Source organism: Miscanthus floridulus, chromosome 6 (genome assembly GCF_019320115.1).
Source record: "Miscanthus floridulus cultivar M001 chromosome 6, ASM1932011v1, whole genome shotgun sequence".
Classification (NCBI taxonomy): Eukaryota; Viridiplantae; Streptophyta; class Magnoliopsida; order Poales; family Poaceae; genus Miscanthus; species Miscanthus floridulus.
In genome coordinates this window covers 19,283,416-19,306,349 of record NC_089585.1, presented here as the reverse complement: position 1 = coordinate 19,306,349, position 22,934 = coordinate 19,283,416, and the positions used below count along the sequence as shown (strand labels likewise).

At 45.3% G+C, this 22,934-nt stretch overlaps 4 protein-coding genes across 4 annotated transcripts; 2 read left to right on the top strand and 2 right to left on the bottom strand.

The window, feature by feature from the left end:
- Positions 1–20: 20 nt before the first annotated feature.
- Positions 21–6,503, bottom strand: LOC136457786 (actin-related protein 5-like). Its single transcript, XM_066457793.1, is given in 17 exon segments — positions 21–646; positions 648–704; positions 706–864; positions 983–1,319; positions 1,805–1,923; positions 2,085–2,516; positions 2,750–2,840; positions 2,924–3,033; positions 3,692–3,801; positions 3,914–3,962; positions 3,964–4,017; positions 4,711–4,752; positions 5,291–5,323; positions 5,325–5,348; positions 5,350–5,417; positions 6,105–6,175; positions 6,266–6,503. Coding segments are annotated over 17 exon segments (2,139 nt in total). The 5' UTR covers positions 6,367–6,503; the 3' UTR covers positions 21–364.
- Positions 6,504–7,817: 1,314 nt separating this feature from the next.
- On the bottom strand, positions 7,818–12,760 carry LOC136460310 (uncharacterized). Its single transcript, XM_066460062.1, has 5 exons — positions 12,608–12,760; positions 11,889–11,997; positions 11,626–11,780; positions 11,383–11,513; positions 7,818–8,430 (listed from the first exon to the last, which is right to left on the bottom strand). Exons 1-5 carry the CDS (start codon positions 12,758–12,760, stop codon positions 7,965–7,967), a joined length of 1,014 nt encoding a protein of 337 aa, XP_066316159.1. The 3' UTR covers positions 7,818–7,964.
- A 70-nt stretch (positions 12,761–12,830) lies between these two features.
- LOC136457785 (suppressor protein SRP40-like) lies at positions 12,831–15,139 on the top strand. Its single transcript, XM_066457792.1, has 5 exons — positions 12,831–13,024; positions 13,123–13,244; positions 13,697–13,778; positions 13,873–13,958; positions 14,652–15,139. Exons 1-5 carry the CDS (start codon positions 12,980–12,982, stop codon positions 14,887–14,889), a joined length of 573 nt encoding a protein of 190 aa, XP_066313889.1. The 5' UTR covers positions 12,831–12,979; the 3' UTR covers positions 14,890–15,139.
- Positions 15,140–16,339: 1,200 nt separating this feature from the next.
- LOC136457784 (uncharacterized) lies at positions 16,340–21,208 on the top strand. Its single transcript, XM_066457791.1, has 2 exons — positions 16,340–16,539; positions 20,931–21,208. Exons 1-2 carry the CDS (start codon positions 16,403–16,405, stop codon positions 21,067–21,069), a joined length of 276 nt encoding a protein of 91 aa, XP_066313888.1. The 5' UTR covers positions 16,340–16,402; the 3' UTR covers positions 21,070–21,208.
- Positions 21,209–22,934: the final 1,726 nt, after the last annotated feature.

Below are 22,934 nucleotides of genomic sequence, written 5' to 3'. Positions count from 1 at the left end.
TTTTTATCCAAATCCACTCCCATATCTAAACCAGGTATTGTCTGTATTCTGAAGGTTGCCTAGGAGACATGCCAGAACTCCGGCTATAGGCGATGAGCAACTGCTGCATAGAGCCCGAAGAAGGCTGATAGAGCATTCAGCTAACCTGCTCTTAACCAAGTTGTGCCGCCAGGTGACTAAAGAAAAGGAATACATATTATAGTTTTCTGAAATTCCATCATCATTTGAACCCTCCAATTCCAATCATATAAAAAAATCAATTGCAGTTTTGAAAAACTTTGTTGCTACAGCAATTTGTATCAGCTGTCAAATAAATAGCCTGACTGAGATGGTTCGCTCACTATGTCATTTTCTGTGTGAGAAGTTATAGCGAGTACACAATGTTGTACCGATGAAACAGGTTCTCTCCATGCTCTCTGTAATCTGCTAGGCTGAAAGTTTGTTTACCAAACTTGCTTGATGCCGCAAAGGCAGCAGCACCCCTCCACGCGTCTAAAATGGGATCAGCTGCTCTGACAAGCTTCAGGGGAGCGAGGTAGGGCCGATATTGCCGTATCCCAGACTCCAGCCGAGGGATCATGCCAGGGAACAGGGAGCTCCCGCCAGTGACAAGGATTGACTGGCAGAGGCGCTCCTTCACAGACTCAGTCCTCCATTAATCTCCTGAGTGAGATGCTGACCATCTCATCAATGCCAGCCTGGTCCGATTCCTATCATGCCTGGCTGGAAGAGGACTTCAGGGCAGCGGAACCGCTCGATCCCAATGGCAATCCTGTAATCCTCTGCGGTGAGTGGCCGGACTTTGGGAGGCTCTGGAGTCAGTTGAACAGCTTCAGATTTGGACACAAATGTAGGATCGATCTCCTGCACAATGAAACATCAAATGATATCTGATTATAGCCGAAATTGTTCATATCTGAAATGAAACTAAGATAGGATAGAATTGTCACCGCCAGAAGGAAATCTTGAAGCGGGGATTTACCTGGAGCTTCGATGCGATTCGAACAAGTTCCGATTCATCGTCATCATTGCTGTCATCATCATTGTCTTTGCTCATCTTGTTGTAGACTAACCAATCCTCGTCTCTCATTCCAAAAGTGTCCTCACCTTTGCCCCGATCAAATGCAGCTGAGGCAAGCAGCCGCATCCTTTCTTTCTGAGCTGCATTTAGCCGTTCTCCACGGCCTACACCACCAGATGAGCTATGGTTCCCATTTGTCTGACCACCATTAACTTTCTGTCGCTTCCTCTGCTCAAATTTCTTAGAAAGTTCTGAATATCGGGCCCGAAGCTCTTCAAGGTATAACTCTGGGTTCTCCCTATATAGTTGAATGAAACAAATTACAAGAGTAGCATATAATAGAACGTCTGGCAAATATTTAAAAAAAGATTGAGGTCATTTATCTAAACATGAGGTAGACGATTCATACAGAATTCTAGAGACATAATACATAGGCACAGCCACATTTTCTTTTCCTGTTCAATGCAGCAACATGGCTCGGTCCTTTGCTCTTGAAAAAAACACAGGGCCTTGTCACTTATGCAAGATTAAAAACATGCATGGAAATACAATTTATAAAGGGTAATCACTATTTGGCTATGGCAAAATACACAATGCAGTTTTGTCCTATATTTGAACATTGATCCACAAGGGGTCATAGTATCTAAAGAAGGAACTTGCTGAAAGTGGCTTTGAAATAACTAATACTGAAAATTAACAAGACATGGAATAATAGGAGTATCTTATCATTGGATATAAGAAAGCAAAGAAGATAAATTTCAAACTGGTTATATCACAACTTACGCAAGCCTCTTTTCTTCTTGTTTCTCCCGCAAAGCCTCCTCTTCAGCACGTTTCTGCTTAGCACGCAATTTGCCCTCTGTTGTGGTTTTAAGTAATATCTGTTTCTTCTTTTCCTTTAACTGGTAAAATACACAAAAGTGGAATGCAACAATGGTTAGAGATTCCGGGGTATGTAAAGGTGTAAACTTAAGAGAATATGTATCTACAGTATGCACACAATATCCAGATGTTAGAAGCACATGAATAGAACTCTGTAGATAATAACTGAACAAACACACACCTGTTCTGGCGTCAGCGTCTCATCAGGGACAGATACAAGTGGATACTTATCAGCTGCTGAGGCATCTGTTTTCTCATCGTTGCCATTGGACTCCCCTTTTGCTTTCCTTAGGGATTGTGTTGCTTTCAAAATGGCAGATTTGATTTCCTGCTGGGAAAGATATCCAGATCTACCTAGAATAGCTGTTGCTTCTTGTTCCTCAGCTTCATCAAGTTGCTCCATTACTTCCTCCAAATAGGAAAGTTGCTTTTCTAGTTCCACTATCTTCTGAGATCTCTTTGCAGCAGCCATGTCTCGCAAACGTTGACTAGCCTTTTCCTTCAAAGCTGCTTTCCTTGCAAGTTCTTCCTCAGATGGTGGTTCGTCCTTTGGTGGGGGAACCCATGGTAGCTGCCAATACCTCATTTTCTCATCAGCTTCTTCCTTATTGTTCTGCAGAATGAAGTGATCAATCCATGGTGTTACAAGAATGTTCAGTAACAGAGAAAACATATAACTAATATACTTTTTGGAAGAAAAGAATCACCATCCCAAGGAAGTACAAGCACAACGATTTGTCGAATCCTATAGAAAGCCCTATGCACTCTATACAAATTCATTGAAAACAAGAATGCAAGAATTCAAAGCTTTATATAAGAACAGAAAAATATATACAAGTTTCTTACTTTAAATATCTGCAACTCTGCCATATAATCAAGAGCTATATAACAATGCTCCTTCTTCAGCTCTTCAGCCTTATCCCATGTAATACTTGCCCTGTTCAATGTAAAATGGTACTGTTACATGGTAGGAAAAACAAACACTATGAAGTACTTCAGAAATATACTTCTATCACCTACATGTGATAGGGATATTTTAGAGAGAGAAGCTGCCTCAGAAAATCAGTAATGTGAAATCCACCAACATTGGTTCTGCAGCATGCCCCCAACACAGGCTGCCCTTTCAAAAACTGAAAAAACAGATCGAACAAGGCTTTTAGTTCAGAAAAACAACAATTTAATTTGAAATACACAGGTGAAAAAAAACTGAGATTTTATTTCACAGAAATACTTTAATGATTCTAGTAGAGTTTTCTTTTCATTATTGACTACTACAGGGACCATGAAACCATGACCAAGGAGCAAAATCCATTTTACCCAAAAAAAAGGAGCAAAATCCATATTGTGGTTCATATACTCAAGGATGGATTTAACATGATAAATTCCGTATGTCGAACACCAGCAGAAACTGAAATAATATTTTTTTCCCAAAATTACCTGCAATATCACACTAGATTAAGGCAAGCTTGACTAAAGTTGTTCGGCTAGGAGTATCAGTGGACAATTTCCCTTAAAAATGTGAATAATGACAGCATCTTGGGATGTCAATAAAAATACTCTGTAGCTGCCTGCGAACGCAGTCTTCAGCAGTGGTAGATTCATTTCTTTTTACCACAGAATTATCAATAGATACAATTCTAGTCGTCAAATATTATTAAACATGAATTGCAATATTTAAAACACATATGCAATGTATTTATTTTACCTGGACGGAAGACAAAATCAGCCAAACATTCTGTTATATCTGGTGAAAGTTAGAGAGAGGGTATCTTGGGGACAAGAACTTACTGGAACAACATGACAAGTTCCATGTTCACATGAAATAGCCAGCCCGTCTCCGTTACAGTTTCCAAGTTTCTGATTGTACTTATAACTAAACGCGTTGTCGATGCCAAATGCTACATTTCAGATAGAAAGCATCAGCAGTCAGCATTGCAAACCTTATGATAAAGTAACTAATAACATATAACTAGATGCAGCTCATAACATCGAGATCACAGAAATTATTACCAATGGATGGTACACCATATGTCTCGAAAAGTAGTTCTGACATTCGGGCCTCGAGAAAAGGACGGATTACATTCACATTCTGTCATAAGAATTGGATGGCCCACCTGTTGAGCATCATTGTTAGCTTTCAACAAGACTCAGCCGGATAACAGTTTGGTTGAAGAAAGAGAAGTCACAAATTTCTGGTAAAGGATATATACGGACAGATAATATAGCCGTCTTAATAAGTGTCTGCATGTCTGATGTGGATTAACATAACTGAAGCAATGTGCAGTGATTACACTATTGGAACATGGAAGTGCTGATTTAGGCAAGACAACTCTTCCTTGTTTATGTTTCGGTACCATGGACTGGTAAGGAGAACAAACTTACCAACAGAGTTAACTTGACAACCCATGCTCATTTTGTATTTAAAGTAGAGTAGCTCAATACCACTCATTTATTGTCATTTTGCCTCGCCTTTATGAAAGGCTGCAGGTTGAGTTCGTCTTGGAAATATTAGGGACACCCAACTGACTTGAAAAATTCTACAGATGAACTCTGTACAATATAAGAACCTCTAAGATCTGCATCTGGAGAGAACCCAGTATCATCAGATTCATTACACACACTGAACTGATATAAACCACCCAAGGCTCCTGTGATTCAACAAGACTAGCTACACCAGCACTTTTTCTTATGTCTCAAATACAATGCACAGCAAATTAACAAATAAAGGTAAAGATAATAATAGTTCAATAACAACAGAAGAAATATAAATTATTTTGGAAAGAAACCAGAACACAATGCAAATTTACCTCTGAATTGGCACCTAATCGATCAAAGCCATAGTCAAGAATCTGCAATAGATAAATAATACTGTATTAGACAAGAAAAAAGAACAATAACAAGGGCAAAAGGAATATGCCCTAGAGTGTAAACACCATGATCCAGAAAATTAAGAAGTCACATGTTTTCTTTATATCTTTGAGGACATAAGATTGCAATTGGCATTTACTGCCATTATAGGGGACCATCTGAATCATGAGACGGATGATCACTCGGCTAATAGTGGAGCAATTACTCAATATAAAACAGTTTACGGGAGTATTTCACTATTTTGCTTTGACAATGTTTTTTACCATCAATCATGTTTCAACCACGGATTATGGACATAAAAATATCATTTAACACATGTAGTACTTTAGTGATTTTGCCCTAACTAAAACTTCTAATGTGATTTATCGAGAATGTAGTTGTTTAAATGTATTCTAGAGAAGGGTGATGGAACAGATTGATCACTGGTTTATCTATCTTCAAAATTAAATATGAATAACAAAGAACCATCTATATATCTACTGAGAACTAAAAACTGGTGGATGGTGTCAGAGAACAAACATATTCCATGTACTCGAACTGATAGACAACATCAGTCATCAAATGGAGAGCGAACTGCCTGATCTTGTGCAGTCAAAGAACTTCATTAGAGATGGATCAGTGTCCCCAACAATTGAAACAGTTTCACCTGTACCATGGAAATTAAATTACAATGAGTTGAATAATGAAACTTTCAGTTAATCCTCTTGCAAGTCCGTTGATTGAAACAGACATGAGAGTTGAGAGCTTCAAATAAGTAAATTTCTGCTCCTTTCATATAATCATTCAAAACAATATGAAGCTTACAGAGCACTCAGCAAACACAACGATAACAGTAGAAATATCTGGGCTTTAGAACATTTTACAGGATTACTTGTAGCACAAGTACATGATACGGACCAAAGTAACATGGGATCATAAAACACAATCCTATCGAGCCTATACAGACAACTAAAATTTCAATTTGTATCCAATTCCCGTGTACTACAACATAATTAGTTCATGCAGACAAGAGTGAAATCACACAAACAAATGGAAATCAGCTTGAGTGGTATCGGAATCGAACTCTATAACCGTCCCAAATGATCAATGTACTGTCACACAAGTCATATAAACAACAAATAAAAGAGTAAACGCTCTTGAATCCCCCACAACAATACCGATTCTTAAGAGTAAAGTATAATTCCTGCCAGCGGGAAACTGCACACTCAACTTCTGAAACCAAAAAGCAAGTAGCAACTAAGCAAACACGAGAACAGAAAATCTACACTTCCACGCAGCTTTCAACCACCAAATCAACACGAAGTAGCATTCTCCGTAGCGTAAGGCGGCGTACCAGTGCTGCGGTGGCGCGGCCTCTGCACGACATTGCGGAACGAAAGGCGCGGCTCCGCCTCGCCCGCCCACCTGCACGGAGGCAACCGCCACGTTACAGAATACTGGAAGGCCCGCTAGGGTTAGGGTTTGGGGAGTGCCCGGCGCGGCAGGAGCTCTTACCCGATGCGGAACGTAGAAGCGCCGTTGTCGATGACGATGGGGGTGGACGACGGGAAGCGCGCAAAGTCGGCCTCCCGCCGAGGGCGGGTCACCGATGACATCTCGGCCGGCGGCGGCGGCGACAGGGCTCGCCGGAAGCGGGGGAGAAGAGGGGTTTGGAGCTTTTGGTAACCTTGTCCTTTTTGCTGCGTCGTCCTCTTCCTCTTCGCGACTCGCGAGCTCGAGTCTACTTGGCGTCTTGGGCCTTGGCGATCAACACGGGACCAGGAGTATTAGCGTAAAACCCCCTGTCATTTCACATAAGTTGTATGCAGAGCATCAGAGGTCGCACATTGACATACTCCATTCTGCATTATCTTTCCTTATTAGTATGCAAAGGCCACGTAGGATAGCAGAAGTGAAAATATTGATAGCTACAAAGTTTCTATTACTTGGCTAAAGATGCTAACAAAATGCAGTTGACGGTCTCTAACACAAGATATAGAAGACAATTATTTATTGTTTGTATATACGATTTTCGATATATTATAACATCGACTATATTTTTGCATGATACTTGATGAATTGATTTAAACTCATGAAGTATGACAAACTCGTATTTACATTTACTAAGAGCATCTCCAAGAGTCTTTCTAAATCTCATTTTCCAAATTATCATTTAAAGAGTCATTTGCATTGTTTTCTATATCTTTTCACTCTCCACCAGCTTTTTTTATATCTCGTGCTCACTCTAGAAAGTCATTCTCATTTTCTATTTTTGGGTAACGAGAAATCTAGGAATAGATGGTCGTTGTATTTAGATAACCATTTAAAAAAGTTGTTGAATGGTTTCATCATAATCTCTATTTCTAGCAATTAAGAAGGATATACGGAGTCTCCTGGAGTTGCTCTAAGTGTGATAAATAATTAGTTATGCAACCTTAACTTCATCGTTGGAGCTTTTGTCAGTGCAATTGTATTTTCTTTTTCTACATCTATTCATCAATTTGTTTGTCACAGCAGTGCTCTTATATCACAAAAAATTCACGTATGTATAGTCATATGTGTGATTTTGGATCCAAAAGATTTAGTGATTTGGATGGAACGATGTAGCCATGTGTTATGTGATACAGCCAACATTTATATCCTACAATAATCGGTTATGCAAAACTACACAATATCACACAACATTTAGTTGCAAATTATAACTCGTCGCAGTCCGAGAAACCTTTCATCAGGGAAAAAAAACCACAATTTCACCCAATAATTTCGTCCTGGTTTTCAGTAAAAGTCCTATTTAGTTTCCATAAATTAAGAGAAATTAGAAAGTAATCTAATAATAAAATGAGAAGCATTTTCTAGATATTGATTTTAATTCATATGATCCAAAAAGACCGTAAGTGTTGCTTTTTTTTCTTTCTAAACTATGCATTGCGCACACAACGTTGAGAAAGAAGACACCCATTCCCAGCACAGAATTTTTTTTTTCACAGTGCAGAAAATCAGCAGGGCCAAAATTTACACGATACTTCTCAATTTGCGATCAAACAGTATCGGTTGTTCTCGAAGCATATGCTAGCGACAAGTTAAAACCGCACATAATGCAGTTGAACATGTCAAAATTCGGTTAAATCCACTCTATCTCTGTTTATCTTTTTGATATAAGGAAATCCACTCCTCTGTTAAAGGGGACCGCAAAAACCACAGAACACACAGTCCTTCAAGAGTTCAAGGAATATTGAGTCCCCGTAAATCGCTTCTCCTGTTCCTTGCCGCCGCCCGGCCTGCCCTCCGCCTTCCCCTTGCTCACGCCACTGCCAGCCGCCGAGGGGGCGCCAAATCGAACCTTTCTCTTGGGTACACCCGGAGCTACGGCGTTCACTGCCGCCGCCGGAGACGGCGTGGGCGGCTGCTCCACCGGCTTGCCGTCCATCCGCGCCGCGACGCCGGTGAACCGGGCCGGCTGCGGAGGCTCGTCGCTTCCTTGTTGGCTGGCGACGACGCGCGGGGGCTCCACGTAGTCGAGCGGCGGCGCGAAGTCCACCGCGCAGTCCGTGTCGAGGGAGCAGACCGCGTCGGCCGGCTGCGCCTCCAGCACGTCCAGGTAGTACCGCCGCTCGCCCTCCGTCACCGCGATCGTCTCGCCGGCGGTCACGCACGGGAACTTGCCGAAGTTGTACTCCAGCCTGCACGGCAAGTTCAGAGGACAGACGGCTTCATCACAAAAGCAAAAGCCTGAGAAAAAAAAAAAGAAGAAAAAGAGTTAAATGCACCACAGGTCCATTAACCAGGTTTCGGTTAGGTTCATCAACTTCTAAAGTAGCTTTTTAGGTCCATAAACTTTGTACGTCGTATCACCTAGGTCTATACATCTACATGTTGGCTTCTCGTGCTGATGTGGCATGATGCCGTGGCCATATAGGCCAGCCGCAACCCCGCGGGCGTGCGAGCAGAAGCCGGTGGTGGAGCGGGCACGCGGCGGCGGCCTTGTACACGGTCCCGTAGGTGCTCTTCCCCATGATCTCTGCGGTGGCGCACAGCAGGTCGTCGACCGTGAACACCAGCGGCCCATCAAAATGCACTAGCTCGCCACCAACATCCTCGCAGGACTCCACCTCCGCGCGCGCCAGACCCTGGCTTCTCGCCGCGCCCGGCAACGGCGGCACCAGCGCCAGCACCGGCCTCCTTGGCCGCCGCCTGCTTGGACGACGATCCCGACGACGATGAGCAGAAGTCGATGCCGTCACCGTGGGTGCGCGAGCAGGCGCGGGGCGAGCCGCCGCTGCGGGAGTGCAAGGAGCCGCCACCGTGGCCGCGGCCTTTGCATCACGGCCGGCGCTCCTCCTCCCAACGCCGGAAGCGTGACAACCGCACCCGCGGTGGACGACGCGGCCTCAGGGACAACAGCGGCTGTGGCTGCGACCTACTGCTGCTGGTCCTGCTCCTGCGCCACGACGACGACATGCACCTCGGCCTCGGAGAAGCAGTGCGACGACGAGGACGCGAGCGGGCCCTGTCCCTATGCGCCATCGGACGTGCCCGCACCCACCCCTGCGCCCGGCCGACAAAAGCTCCACCGCCTCTTCTCCCTCACGGGAGGCCGCACAGGAGGCAGCCACGCCGCGGAGTCGCCAGCCGCGGGCTCTGCCGATTTCAGCCTTAGCCGTGGCTGTGGCTGCGTTCGCCGTGCTGCTTCGGATCGGCGAGCCACGCAGGCCAGGGCAACGTCTCGGTGCCACCACCGTCCTCGGCATCGCCACCATGGAGCCAGGCGTCGAGGCTGCCGCGCTTGAGGAGCTCGTAGATGAGGATGCGGTCGCGGTCGGCGGCATAGTAGCCCAGCAGGCGTGTGAGGTTCGGGTGGCTCAGGCTGCCCAGCACCTCCAGCTCGCGCGTGGAACTCGCGGTTGCCGGCGCCCTCGTCGCCATCGCCGGAGACGCGCTTCACGGCCACCGCTGCGCCGTCAGGAAGCATGGCGCGGTAGACGAACCCGAAGCTGCCGTCGCTGATGATGTTGACTGGGGAGAAGCCCCCAGTGACGGCGGCGAGGTCGGCGAGAGAGAGCAGTCCGCAGTCGTGCCGTAGAAGGACCACGACGAGCAGTCTGCTAGCGTCGTACCGGCGGGCACGGGGCCTCCCTGTCTTCGTCGTGCAGTGCGCCCACCGGGGATGGAGCTCGCGCCGGCGAGGATGGCCGGCGCGCTCGCTAGAGAGGAGCTCGCGGCAGCGAGGGGCCGGGAGGCCGCCCGCGCGGGAGCGTGCACGCGGTCGAGCTCGGGCCCGTGACGGTGCCCGCGCGTGGCGGAGCCCTTGCCCGCGGCAGAGCACACGAGCGCCGGAGGAAGCTGTTGGAGTTGCGCCGGCGGCTGGCCATGGAGGAGGGGACGAAGCGCCGCCAGAGGAAGCCACCGGAGAGGAGCTCGCGCCGGCGACCGGCCATAGAGCAGGGTATGCTTGCGCCTGACCGGTGCGATCCCCGCCGCCGTCGCCAACTCCACCAGGCTCGTCCGGCTCAACCTCAGCCGGAACGCGCTGTCTGACGCAGTCTCGGTCGAGGTCACCGCGTCGGCGTCGCTCATGTTCCTTGACCTCTCATACAACAACCTCTCCGGCCCCATCCCCAACGCCTTCGCTGGCTCCGACAAGTCGCCGTCTTCAACCTCCAAGCTCACCCTCGACGACGATGACAGCAGCAGTGACAGCAAGGCGGCCATCACCGGGAGCTACCAGCTCGTGTTCCTCAGCCTGGTGCACAACGCCCTTGACGGGCCCATCCCGGAGTCCCTCACCATGCTCACCAAGCTGCTGCAGCTCGACCTCGTCGGCAACAGCCTCAACGGCACCATCCCGGCGCAGCTCGCCGCGCTGTCCGACCTCAAGGCGCTCGACCTCTCCGGGAACACTCTCGCCGGCGAGATCCCGCCGGGGCTCGACAACCTCACCGCCACGCTCCAGTCCTTCAACGTCTCCTACAACAACGTCTCCGCGCGTGGCGCCGTCCTCGCTGTTTCGCAAGTTCGGAGAGCCCGTGTTCACGGGGAACGTCCTGCTCTACGGGTACTCTGCTTCCACGCCCTGCCCGGTGTCCCCGTCACCCGCGCCGGCATTGCCCGCGGAGGAACCGCCTTCGCGCGGAGGGCACAAGTTCAGCAGGAAGGCGCTCGTGCTCATCGTCGTCGGGATCGTCGTCCAAGCAGGCGGCGGCCAAGGAGGCCAGTGCTGGCGCTGGTGCCGCCGTTGCTGGGCGCGGTGGAGGTGGAGTCCGGCGGGGATGTTGGTGGCGAGCTGGTGCACTTTGATGGGCCGCTGGCATGTGCGCCACCGCGGAGATCATGGGGAAGAGCACCTACGGGACCGTGTACAAGGCCGCCGCCGCACGCCCACTCCGCCACCGGCTTCTGCGCGTGCGCCCGTGGGGCTGCGGTTGGCCTGCATGGCCATGGCATCATGCCACATCAGCACGAGAAGCCAACGTGAAAAAGTATGGACCTAGGTGATACGATGTACAAAGTTAATGACTCAAAAAGTCACTTTAGAAGTCGATGGACCTAACCGAAACCTCCTCACAAGTTAATGGACATATGGTGCCTTTAACTCAAAGAAAAATTCAAAAATTCGTCGTCGATCTGGCACTCACATTTCCCTCGGGTGGGAGACATTGAGGAAGTCCTTGGTGTGTGCCTGCAGCTTGATGAAGGTGGCCTTGGGCAGCGACGTTCTCCTCACCAGCACGATTTCGTTCTCGAGGACACCCAGGTGCGCCATCAACTGGAAAAAAAAAAAGAATACAGAGACCCAAGGCGTCAGCGTCAGGTTCAATAGCGACTGAAGTATTAATCATGCACTAGGGGTTTGCATTGGAAGGACGATTTGTAATTACCCAGCTCGGCATGTGGATGAACCCTTCGTCGGCGACGAACTCGAGCACGCCGCAGTGCGTGACGCGCTCGGTGCTGGGGTTCTTGATCTGGAACAGCATCGGGTACTGGATGTTGAGGCGAGTAAGCCGATCAAGGGCAGACAGCGGCATGATAACTGAAAATCAAGATGCAGCAACAGAAGGTTAGCACATTGCATATTTGTATCCCGCAGAAAAGGAAATTAGAAGGAAAAAAACACAAGGAATAAAGCAAAAAGCTTTACCCCTATTTCCGTCCTCAGCTGCGTTCTCCTTCTTCAGGAGAGACAAGGGCAGGCAGCGGTAATACTGCACGAACGTTTGCGACTGCAAGCGGAGATACTCCTCGGAATCCTGCACGTGAAGATCAAGCAAGATTAGTTGATCCGTCCTTCTGTCTAACTCTGTTGATCCAAAATCATGCAAAAGGAGATAATGATGATCGACTAGAATTACTCAATCCACGACTTATTTGGTCGCTTGTAGTCTGAGCAGCAAATTTGATCGTCGTATCAACAGTAACTTAAGATCGTTTTAGGCAATGCTAGTCTAATCTAAGCAACCAAGAACCCTTCACGGATTGACCAGACTACGAAAATCTGGAGAAAAAAAAGAGGAGGAACATGAACGTGAAAAGAATTCGAGAAGCAAATCATACCATCGTGAACTCGGCGAGCGATGTGTCGAACCCGAGCCCTTTGCACCTGTCAAAATCTTCTCTCTATCTTCGAACTTGGCACGGGAACAGAAGATCAAAATCCAATCGGGGGCACAAGCCAACGTGAAGACTCAAATTTATGGGAGTGCTCCCGTTGCAGGGGAGGGGCGGCGGATTCCGCAAGCACCGCTTGTTTGGCCGTGCTTTTTCGTAAACGATCGTAAATTTTCAGTCGAAACAGTATTTTTCTCTCACACAAATCAGCCAGCAGTACTTCTTCACGAATCAGCGACGATACGAACCAACCATCCGAACGGGCTGGAATTCGTCCGCGGCTCCAGGACACCAAGCCCGGCCCACGTGCCACCGAACGGGCTGGAATTCGTCCGCGGCTCCAGGACACCAAGCCCGGCCCACGTGCCGGTGAAATCGGCCGAAAGAAACACGCGCGAGCCTCATGTCACAAGCCTCTGGGCCCCACGCGTCAGGCTCTGCCGACGAAATTACGTGTTCGGCCCCGCGCCGAACCCGCTCTGACTCTGTTTTGTTTCTTCTCGTGCTCCCCTTCGCCGGCGGCTCCGCTACGCCGCGAACCCCCAAAACCCTAACCCTAAATTTGGGGGACTGGGACAAAGAGAGGGGGAGGAATCGAACCGGCGACTTGCGGCGGCGGGAGCGATGGCGGCGAAGCGGGAGATCTCGAGCACCCTGAGGAACCTGAAGGTGAGGAGTCCCTCTCCGTTGCCGCCCTCGGTTCTTCTGTCGCCGTGGATTGGCTGGCATCTCACGGCGTTTCTGTGTTTGTGGGGGCGGCGGCGCAGTTTATGCAACGCGGCGCGGCTGCGCAGAAGGTCGAGGAGAAGGCCAAGGTGGAGGTACAGGAGGAGGTGGTGACGGCGCCGAGTGGAGGCTTCGGCTCGTCAGGGCAGATCGTTAGGAAGTGGTATGGAGATTAAAAGCTTGTTTTTGTTTCCATTCTTTCCTGCTGTTATGGTCTTCTACTTGATCAACATGGTTCCGGAGATTTGAGAGTTCAGTTCAGGCTAGCATGAAAACTGTGTACAGTGAACATGTGCATTTTAGTTTTGGTATACCTTTCCATCCAATTAAAATGGACTGTTCATGGCATGTTGGATGAATATTGCAGCTTTTTTTTCCAACAGTGATAATAACTGGACAGAAATGGACATGAAGATGCTTATGTGATTATGGCAGTAGGATTGTAGAAGTGTTAGAATAGTGTTACATACTTGTGTGGCACGATTATCCTCATACATTGAAAAAGATAAATGCGCATTTTCGTTATTATAGCTACTAATGTCGTGTGGAAAATTCTTGATAAAACTAGCTTTCATGCGCAGGTGCTGATTAAACTGGTACTGTTTCTCTATGCAGCATAGTTATCATGGAGGGTAATCCTCACCCAGGAGCTATAAAGGGTCGGATGTCTTTCCAAAATTTCAATCCATCTATCGATGTGAGTTTGGAAGGTTGTTTTTGTTGCATATGCCATTCTGGCAATTATGTACTTGTAGATTTGTGTTCCCTTACACAATCCTAGATGTGTATAGAAACTAAATGAAGAGGCAAGAGGTGACCGCCAAACAGAATCAGCTTCCCCCAGTAATCGTGACCAAGACAGTGCAAACTCCAGCAGGTTAGCTATTTCTCTGTTATGTTACTTTAGTAAATTCAATCTGTCACAAAATATGTTTCTTGGTAATTATTAAATGATAAGCGCACCTAAATAAGAAAGAGCTGGAATGCTTATAAACTAATCACTAATAACTGTCCGCGTCGTGATATGAGACAAGTTTATGTCAACATTTTAGATGTTATAACACTTGGTTTACTGGATACTCGTAATTGATAATTGACACCAATGTCAGGATGAAAATTTCTAAAATCGTATGGAATCCATTTGTTGAGATGTTATGGACTTCTCAGATTCGAGTTTTGTATCTGTTAACGAACTATATACTAACAGTCTTCTCGTTGTATTGTTTTACTGAATGGGGATGATGGAAATTGCAAAGGTTATTTAATTTTATAAAGTTTTGTGTATATGCTATGAAAGCTTCAGGATCTGCATACATGCTTACAAAAGCTCATTCTCTATCGTAGTGCAAATGGCCTATCAAAACCAGATTCAGTTTTATCACTAAATAGTAGGCTGTAGGCCATACAAAAGGTTGTGGATGTAGTATAGCATCTACAGTTCTGTACTTCAATATCAGATTACTTCTGTAGTTTTTCTATCTATGAAATGTATATTGATGGACTGCTTCATCTTTACTTGATATATGGTTGATATGAATTTGCATGTGATACCTTTTGCAATGAAATGCAGAGGGGATGAAGTTCCAGCATCGAGATTTAGAGATTTTGACATTCCCAGTTCAGAAAGCATATCTCTGAATGAACTGAAAAGGAAAGAGCCCGAACTCGATATGGAAACACTGCCATCTTATAAGGAACCAAAAACGAACGTTGATGGTAGGTCATCTTCGCAAAGCAATGGTCGTGGATCAAGCAAGTCCAACAAGCGTGAAAAGCTCGACTTCAATCATCTAAGACCAAAGAAATAAAAGTCGCATTCGAGTTACCATAACTATGAGTAGCTCTTGTACTTTGTTTGTAGTTGTACCCAATTGGCCATTTGCCATGTTTTGTCGATTATATATCTAGAGGGCTGGTAACCATGTCCATGTGGCATGCCTGTTCTGAACTTTAGTGAGATGGTGTTAATCATTATATTTCTACTCCATTACTCTGTTGTAAGGTGTGAGGATCTGCTTTAGAGCAGTGAGGAATACAGTTCTGCTTATGTTTTATGCCGCACACATTGTTGGCGAGGTGGTGATCGTTGCGTTTTGCACTGTGTTGCATCCTCCATTTAATTGCAAGCGAATGCACGCCTTGCCTCATCTTTTGATGCCGCCCTTCATTTCTCTTGTTGCTGTTCCCTAATGTATTGGGACTCGCCTGTTCCACATAACTTGTTTAGTTTTCACCTGTCCCAAAAGGTGAAAGCTTGTTACATGTTCCACATCGGAGGTCCTGAAAGTTGATTTGGTCATGTCCAAAGGAGATCTTCAGAGTGACAGTATATTGTGGAATCCTTAGTCGAGATACAAATGTGATGAGAGGTAGAGTAAAACTGAAGCTGGAGGAGGCAATAAAAGATATTTAAAGGGTTGAGATATACCTAGAGATCTTTGTGTTAGATAGGAGTGCTTGGAAAGCAGCTATCGACGTACTTGAATCGTGACTAAGGATGTTGGGTTTCAAACTCTAGCTTACTCTAACTTGTTTGGGACTAAAGTGCTTTGTTTGCTTGGGACAAAGGCCTTGTTCGCTTCACTGAAAAAACAAGACAAAATATTGTTCCGGCTAATTTGTTGTGAGAGAAAAACACTGTTTCAGCTGAAAAACACAAGCTAAAAAAGATAGATTATAAGAGAAACGAGCGGGGGCTAGAAGGAGAAGGCGGCCGCGGCGGCGGCGTCCTTCTCCTCGTGCCGAAAGGATTTGACACTAACGATTTTATGCGATCCCTTCATATAGAAATCTTCATTCTAAGCACCCCTTTGGAATGTAGGAAAATGAAATATGTTTTTTTTCCTGTGAAAATGAATTGATTTTTGAAAAATTCTGGTATAATTCGCGCGTTACAAATCGAAGGATTTTTCTTGGCTGAGAGAAGGCTCCAATTTTGCATCTAAAACACGTTGGCCCCACTTGTCAATGACCGATGTCGTCCAGATGTCTACTCGATTTGTTTCTCCAATTCTTCTCTTTCAAGTTTTATCTCGGCACATCGGCGGAAGGCGCTCAAAGCTAAGGAACTGTTTGGCACGGCTCCTCCTGAGGGCTCCTTCGGAAGAGCCGGAGCTGTTTTGGAGGAGCCATAAACTATGGTTTCTCTAAAACGGCTCCGGCTCCTCTGTTTTTTACTTTAAAAAACGGCTCTTTCAAGAAAACGTTTGGCAGGGCTTCTCTGGAGGAGCCGGAGCCGGAGAGGAGCTCTGCCGAACATGTCCCTGGCTTTGAACCTGTACTAGCCGGCGACGGCGGCGGTGGAGCGTGGGATACCTGGAGATGCCGGCGGCGTCTGTGGTCGCGTCGGCCGTGGAGAGGCTACAGACGGCGGCGCAGGACGCCGCCATGTCCTCGTTGCGCTCGGCCGTCGCTTTTTCCGAGCAGGCGCAGCAAACCCTCGTGCCCAGGGCCGCCGGGTAAGCCATCTCCGCTGACTCCTGCCTCCATCTCTCGATTCGACGCATCCGCGGTCATGAGATTTATGCTTGCTCTGTCGTTTGCCCTGATTAAAGATGGCAATGGGGACCCGCGACCCGATACCCGATGGGTATTTACTCCATTAGGGTCTAAATATGGACTAAACACACTACCCACGGGTACGTAAATGGACCAAACCCTTCACCCATCGGGTACGCGGGTATGGGTATGTTCCAGCAGTCCCCGTAACCGTTTACCCATGGGTAAAAAATACCCGGCCATCTGAAAGAGATCAATGCTCCATGGTTAGACTACAGATTCTGAAAAGTAATGCAGGTAGCGAGAAATAAATATGCTTGCCAGTAACCTTGGTCATATTTGGTGCAAAAACCATAGCAATGTTGCGAGCATTCATCTTGTTGTAGCTTTTATTTTCCACCACATCTGCCATGAGATTGATGGCCCATTCAAACAATGCTGCTTCAACAGGAGGTAGGGTACTTGCAAGATGGCTACACTATTATTCAGTGTTGCAGTGCATCACTTGTTCTGGAGTCAACGAGTCCAATACTCTACTTGGAAGTTCCCGAAACCATGTCTATAATCAGTAACTTCTACATTAATCATGACTAATGTAGAGGAGAAACTAAATGGAAAGGAATCTTAATTTGCAGAAGATATTATTATATGCTATTATTTGTCTAATTTTATGTGCTCTGGTTAGTGGTGGTTGCTGTTGAATTGTTGATTTTCATGTGCGTGAATAAATTATTGGCGGGTACGGGTGACCCGACGGGTATGATTTACCCGGCCGGGTATGGGTCTAGGAAAAATTCCCCACCCATGACGGGTATGGGTATTCTGGCGGTACCAAAATTTTATGACGGGGATGGGTCTGGAGTGGCCATACCCGATGGGGATTTACCCATTGCCATCCTTAGCCCTGATTTGGTATGGCCACGCGGAAATTGCAGCGTGCTTCTTCCAATCCCCAGTAATAATTACAGCTGTACTTCTGATCTTATTACTGTACTTAATGGAATCAGTTTACTTCCAGCCAATTTGGCTTACGTTTACACAAGCAGTATGAGGTAGTATCGTGCGATATGAGTGATTCATGGTTTGGTAGGTAATGTACTTTAATTATAACTTCATGTTTCCAGTGGTTTAAATTATATGAAGGGCAACTGGTGGTTTTCCCCGGAACCTTCATGTAACCAAATTTCCAAAAGAGAAGCATAAGAAATCCCTTGTCTGAAGCTTACAGTTACTGTCAAGTTAAACTGAAAGCGGTAGCTTGATGTATTGAATTTTATAGGTTTAAGAACTTCAAATGACTACTACTACTGAAAAAAAATCAATTCTTAGAGTTGTCTTAATTCAAACTTTTTAAAGTTTGACCGAATTTATAGAAAAGAGCGTTAAGATTTATGACACGAAATTAGTGTTATTGGAGGCACCATAAAGTATATTTTCAGAATATGCTCATTTGGTGTCACAAATATTTGTACCTTTTTTTTATAAATTCGGTCAAAAATGAAAAAGTTTGACTTAAAGGCAACTTCAGGAATTGATCCATTCGGGCATGGAGTAGTAGTTACTTGTGTTTAAACTTTTAAGTGGAGGTAAGATTGAAAGTGGTAGCCAATCTGTAAAGCTGGTGTATCAAAGTTCTTATGAGTTTTAAATCCTAGAATATCTGGCCAGTGTTCAACTTTGTCTGTGATTTCAGCTGAAGCAAACAATGTTTACCTCTTGTTGACATCAAAATTTGGTAAGCTTACCCTGAAAAAGAAGAGATCGGCCGATGATGTTAAAAACAAGAAGATTTCCTAAATAAGGGATATTTCATAGCCAAGATAGTTGATCCGTTATGGAACTCAGCTTTGGCGCACGCATAGGTCAATTCGGAAATCATATGTGATTGCCAATGCTCAAGAAGGAAATAAAATATTATATTTGGAGGTTGTCACGTATGCACAAGGCATAGTTCAGATAGTAGTTAATGAATATTTGCATGCATGCAAGGCACAACGTCCATAAGCAAGTTGATTTGGCTTACTAGGGAGGCAAATATGGAAAGGTAGCTAACGGGAGAAAGCTTGATTACGGAGAGCATGAGTTCTTGGCATGTACTACGTGTTCTATTGGGATGACAACAACTTTGGAAGCAAAGAGAAGAATAATAATTTAGTTAAGTCCAATTGCCATACGAGCTGAAAGCCAAATCGATTTCTATTTACCAATGAAGTCTACGGGAGTCATCTGACAGGTGCACGAGATGTGCACGAGATGGTAATTAATTAAAGAAAGAAGCACACGTTGAGAATTATTGGAGATTGATAATATTGTGGCCTGTCCGTATGTTTGCATAGCCACGTTTGCAGAACATGCATGGGAGACCTGGACCCAGCTCAGTCAATGGAGATATATTCTTCTTGTAAAATTAGATTATATTTTCATCTTTATTTTAGAGTCATGCTTGTACACGGCAAAGGCCAACCGACTCGTGTATGTGTATATATACGAGTTTATGGCCTATTGTAAAAAGACATCTAATCAATCAATACAAGTTATTTTTTTCGACTTCACGTCAACCCTTAGGAGTAAGAGTAGTGTAGATCTCGACGAGTTCTTTAACCAGCAGGGTTGCATCGGTCCAGTCGACCTTCAGCTTGTCTGTAAGTACCATCATGGCTTATACTTCTTTTTGTACGGCTGCATCGGTTAAGTTCGACCTCCATTGCGAACTCTAGTATAAGCTAGTTATCGACTCTTATCTAATTTAAGTACGGCTGTATCGGTTCGGTCGACCTCCACTGCTCGAATTAGATTAAGGTCAAGTTATCGGCTCTATCTAAGGGTGGTGTCTTCGGGTAGATTCATTAAGTTACCGATCTTGCTGCTGTTCTCATTGCCATTAGTTTCAACAATATCAACCTGTTCGGTCGAGATCGATCTAGATCAGCCTCACATCCTTTTTAGTCCATCGTTTATTTTTGCTATATTGCGATAATCTTTACTTCAAACGACGGATCATGTTTTATTGGCTGTTCTACTTCGATCTTGATTGTGCATAGTACGCATTCAAAGACATGTTTCGATCTTGGATAGATTCACTGGTTAATGAGATCTAATCTAATGACACCACCATAGCTGCATCGAATCCGGTCGAACCGTACTAGTAAGACTTTAGATTAGAAGTCATCAAGTAGTGGTTTTGTTCGTGATCAAGACATGTACTCTATTTGTTTGCTATGCCTGCATCGGCTAAATAGTCGATCGCTTGTGCATTAACGCCTACAGCGTGTCTCCATGATTCTGTTAAATATGGATAGATCCGTTTGCTTTAAGGGCTTGATTTGTTTTCTTTATCACGGCTGCCATCGATCCGGTCGAACCCCACTGTTAGAGATAACAGGTTAGGTCTGATGAGTCCATAGGTCTGTCTATGTTAAATAGTCGATTGTTCACATGCTGTAGTCCATTTTCTACCTGAATCGGCTATTTTAGCCGATCCGCTTGAGCTTTCACACATATAGCATGTCTTTCGAAAAGCCTGTCAACGTATAGATGGTTTTACAGGATTCTTCGGTTTTAGTTTGTTATTATCATCATAGCTGCCATCGATTCTATCGAACCTCACTGTTGATGGTAACAGAGCATTTGAAGATCCATTTGTACCATACAGTCGAATTTGTTTGCATGTTATATCATTTCTCTATTAGATTCATCGGCTCGATGCTTTACACCGGTAATATCCACCTAGCTGATGATTTACTCATATCTGCGCGTATTGTACATGTCATCATAAAATCAACCGCGACCCACAAGCTTCACAGTTCGTAACAGCCGATTTCTTCGTGTATCGGCTATTTAGTCGATTTTTCCCGTCTGGCTGCTCCTGAAGCGACATACTTGGAACTGTCTGGTAAAAACCGGCATATTCCACCTTAAATTACTGATAAACTTTTTCTCATTGTCAATTGCAGGTCAAATTGACTCGCACGCCCTCGGGAGGAATACGCAGGATCGGCTAGCCCTTGCGTTGAGCAGCGGATCTCCGGTCTTGCTCCATCAAGCATATCCTTTCGGCTTGCTCTGTGCCCGGCGCATCGACATGTTTTTGCGCCGACACCCCTGAACTCCTTGAACTTCAAATTTGTAACAAAATATGGAGAACACCAATGTCACTCTATGGTTATCAATGTTAGGAAACCTGAGCTTAGCGTCAGTTATATGTTATTCATATTGTACATGGACTATGTGAGCAAAATCAACCGTATGTGAAAATGTGGTGAAGAAACCAGTAGTACAGTGTTTTTATAACTGTTGCTGTACTTTAAACCAGTAATACTTTCTCCTGATGTTAATTTATTCTGCATTGCAGCCGGGTTGTTTCTTTGTCAACATGTACAAAGGTCAGCGCCATTAGCTTTGCTGTTGGTATTGTGGTGGGGTTCACGCTCAAGAAAAGGCTACGCAGATGGGCTGCTAGACTGCTGAAGAGAATTAAGGACGATGACTAGTGCGATCTTTTCCTCATTGTCTTTGGAATTTGTTCAGAACTATGGCTACTATGTACCTCTGCATCTTGTGTAGCCAACTCCTTTTGTGCTTCCACAGATTTGCTATGAATGCTGGTTTATGAATCATCAGTTCATCACATTACAGCACCGTTAAATGTGCAAATGGTGATATAACGTCGCTAATTGTGTATGAACGCGCCATGCTCTTTGGTGTCCTTTGTCTTCAAACTTTGTCCATCGCTATCATTTTGTATGTGGCACGCGCACGCTATATATATTTTTTATATTAACGGAGAAAGTATTAGCAAACAGAAATATGTAACTGTTTTTGTGTATATGGATGGATTATGCAGGATCTCGAAGGCTCGTTAAGCCAACAAGACAGTCGGTTCGTACAGACACAGTTGTTCAAAGAACGGACAATCTTTCCCTAACATTATTCTGGTCATGGCATATTTTGACGAGCTACTGTTATCTTTCTAGATAGGGAACACTTTTCTAGGGCAACAAGGTTCTTTCATATGTCTCTCTCCAGCAACGGAGTTCTTTCATACGCCTCGCTCCAGCTAAAACGAGAATAAAGACACGCAGATGTTTCTGCGACTAGACCAAAGAACAACAGAGACTTTTAAAGATGAACTACTTCACAAAAACAGACGTGTTTACATACGACTTTCGTTTTCGGAAGACCGTGAACACACGAACTACAACGGACTTACCTCACTGTAGAGGGCACTGCTCCTGCTCGGGATTACAGAGACTACAAGTTGGAACGGAGAACTAGAACTATAGCACCTGCTCTCATACAGGAAACTAGGACTACATCACCAGCTCTCATACTTGCGTTGTGCTCCTGGACTCTTACTTCCTGTTGCTGCTCCTTCGTTGATGTGCCTTTTGTACTAGCTTTGAGGGTTTTATTGTTGTACACCTGAAGAACATTTGTCGTGCTCAATAGCACCACCGTTTGGCGGGGGTTGCATGCACTCCGACCTATAGGCGTCATCAGTTACAGTGCTCCGTGCACCATGTTACTCATACTTAGTATTCCTCTTAAGAGCAATTACAATAGTTGGCTTAGAGCCAAACAAATGTTGACATAGAGGAGAGAATAGAGGAGAGTTTGTCTCTCATGCAAGCAACAAGTTAGGCACGGAAGCTTATGTAGAAGTGGACCCAAGTAGTAAGTGTTGTGAAGAGGAATAGTAGAGAGAAACTTTTTAAAGACAAATAAGAGACAACTACAGTATAACTTGACTCTTATAACTTGACTTATAGCCAAGCACTTGGCTCTATTATTGATTTTGCTCTAATCGTGTGGGATTTGATGATGAGTTTTAGGTTCTTACTGGACCACGTGTCGTGTTCCTGTTGTTCCACATGTCAGTTTTCTATGGGTACACATGTCGTGTTACGACTGGCAGCCCTGTTCGGTTGGTTGGTTCGTATCGTTGCTGGTTCGTGAAGAAGTATTGCTGGCTGGTTTGTGTGAGAGAAAAATACCGTTCTGGCTGGAAATTTACGATCGTTTACGACAAACCACAGCCAAACGAATAGGCTGTGGATCATGTGTCACTTCTTCATTGGACCATGTGGCATATTTTTATTGGTCCACGTGGTCAGTTTCTTATTCAACCACGCGTCATGGCACTGTCCGTCCACATTTCGCATTTTATTCGGCCAGTGTGGCTTGACGACATCCTTCCACGTGTCGGATTTTTAATAGCCATGTGTCGTGCTCTTGCTATTTCACGTATCATGCACTAGTTTCTCTACGTGTCGTATTTTTATTTGATCATGTGGTCTGTTCTGGTTCTACCGCGTGGAGTACAATCAATTCATCGTAGAAGTAACTCGAGATCGTC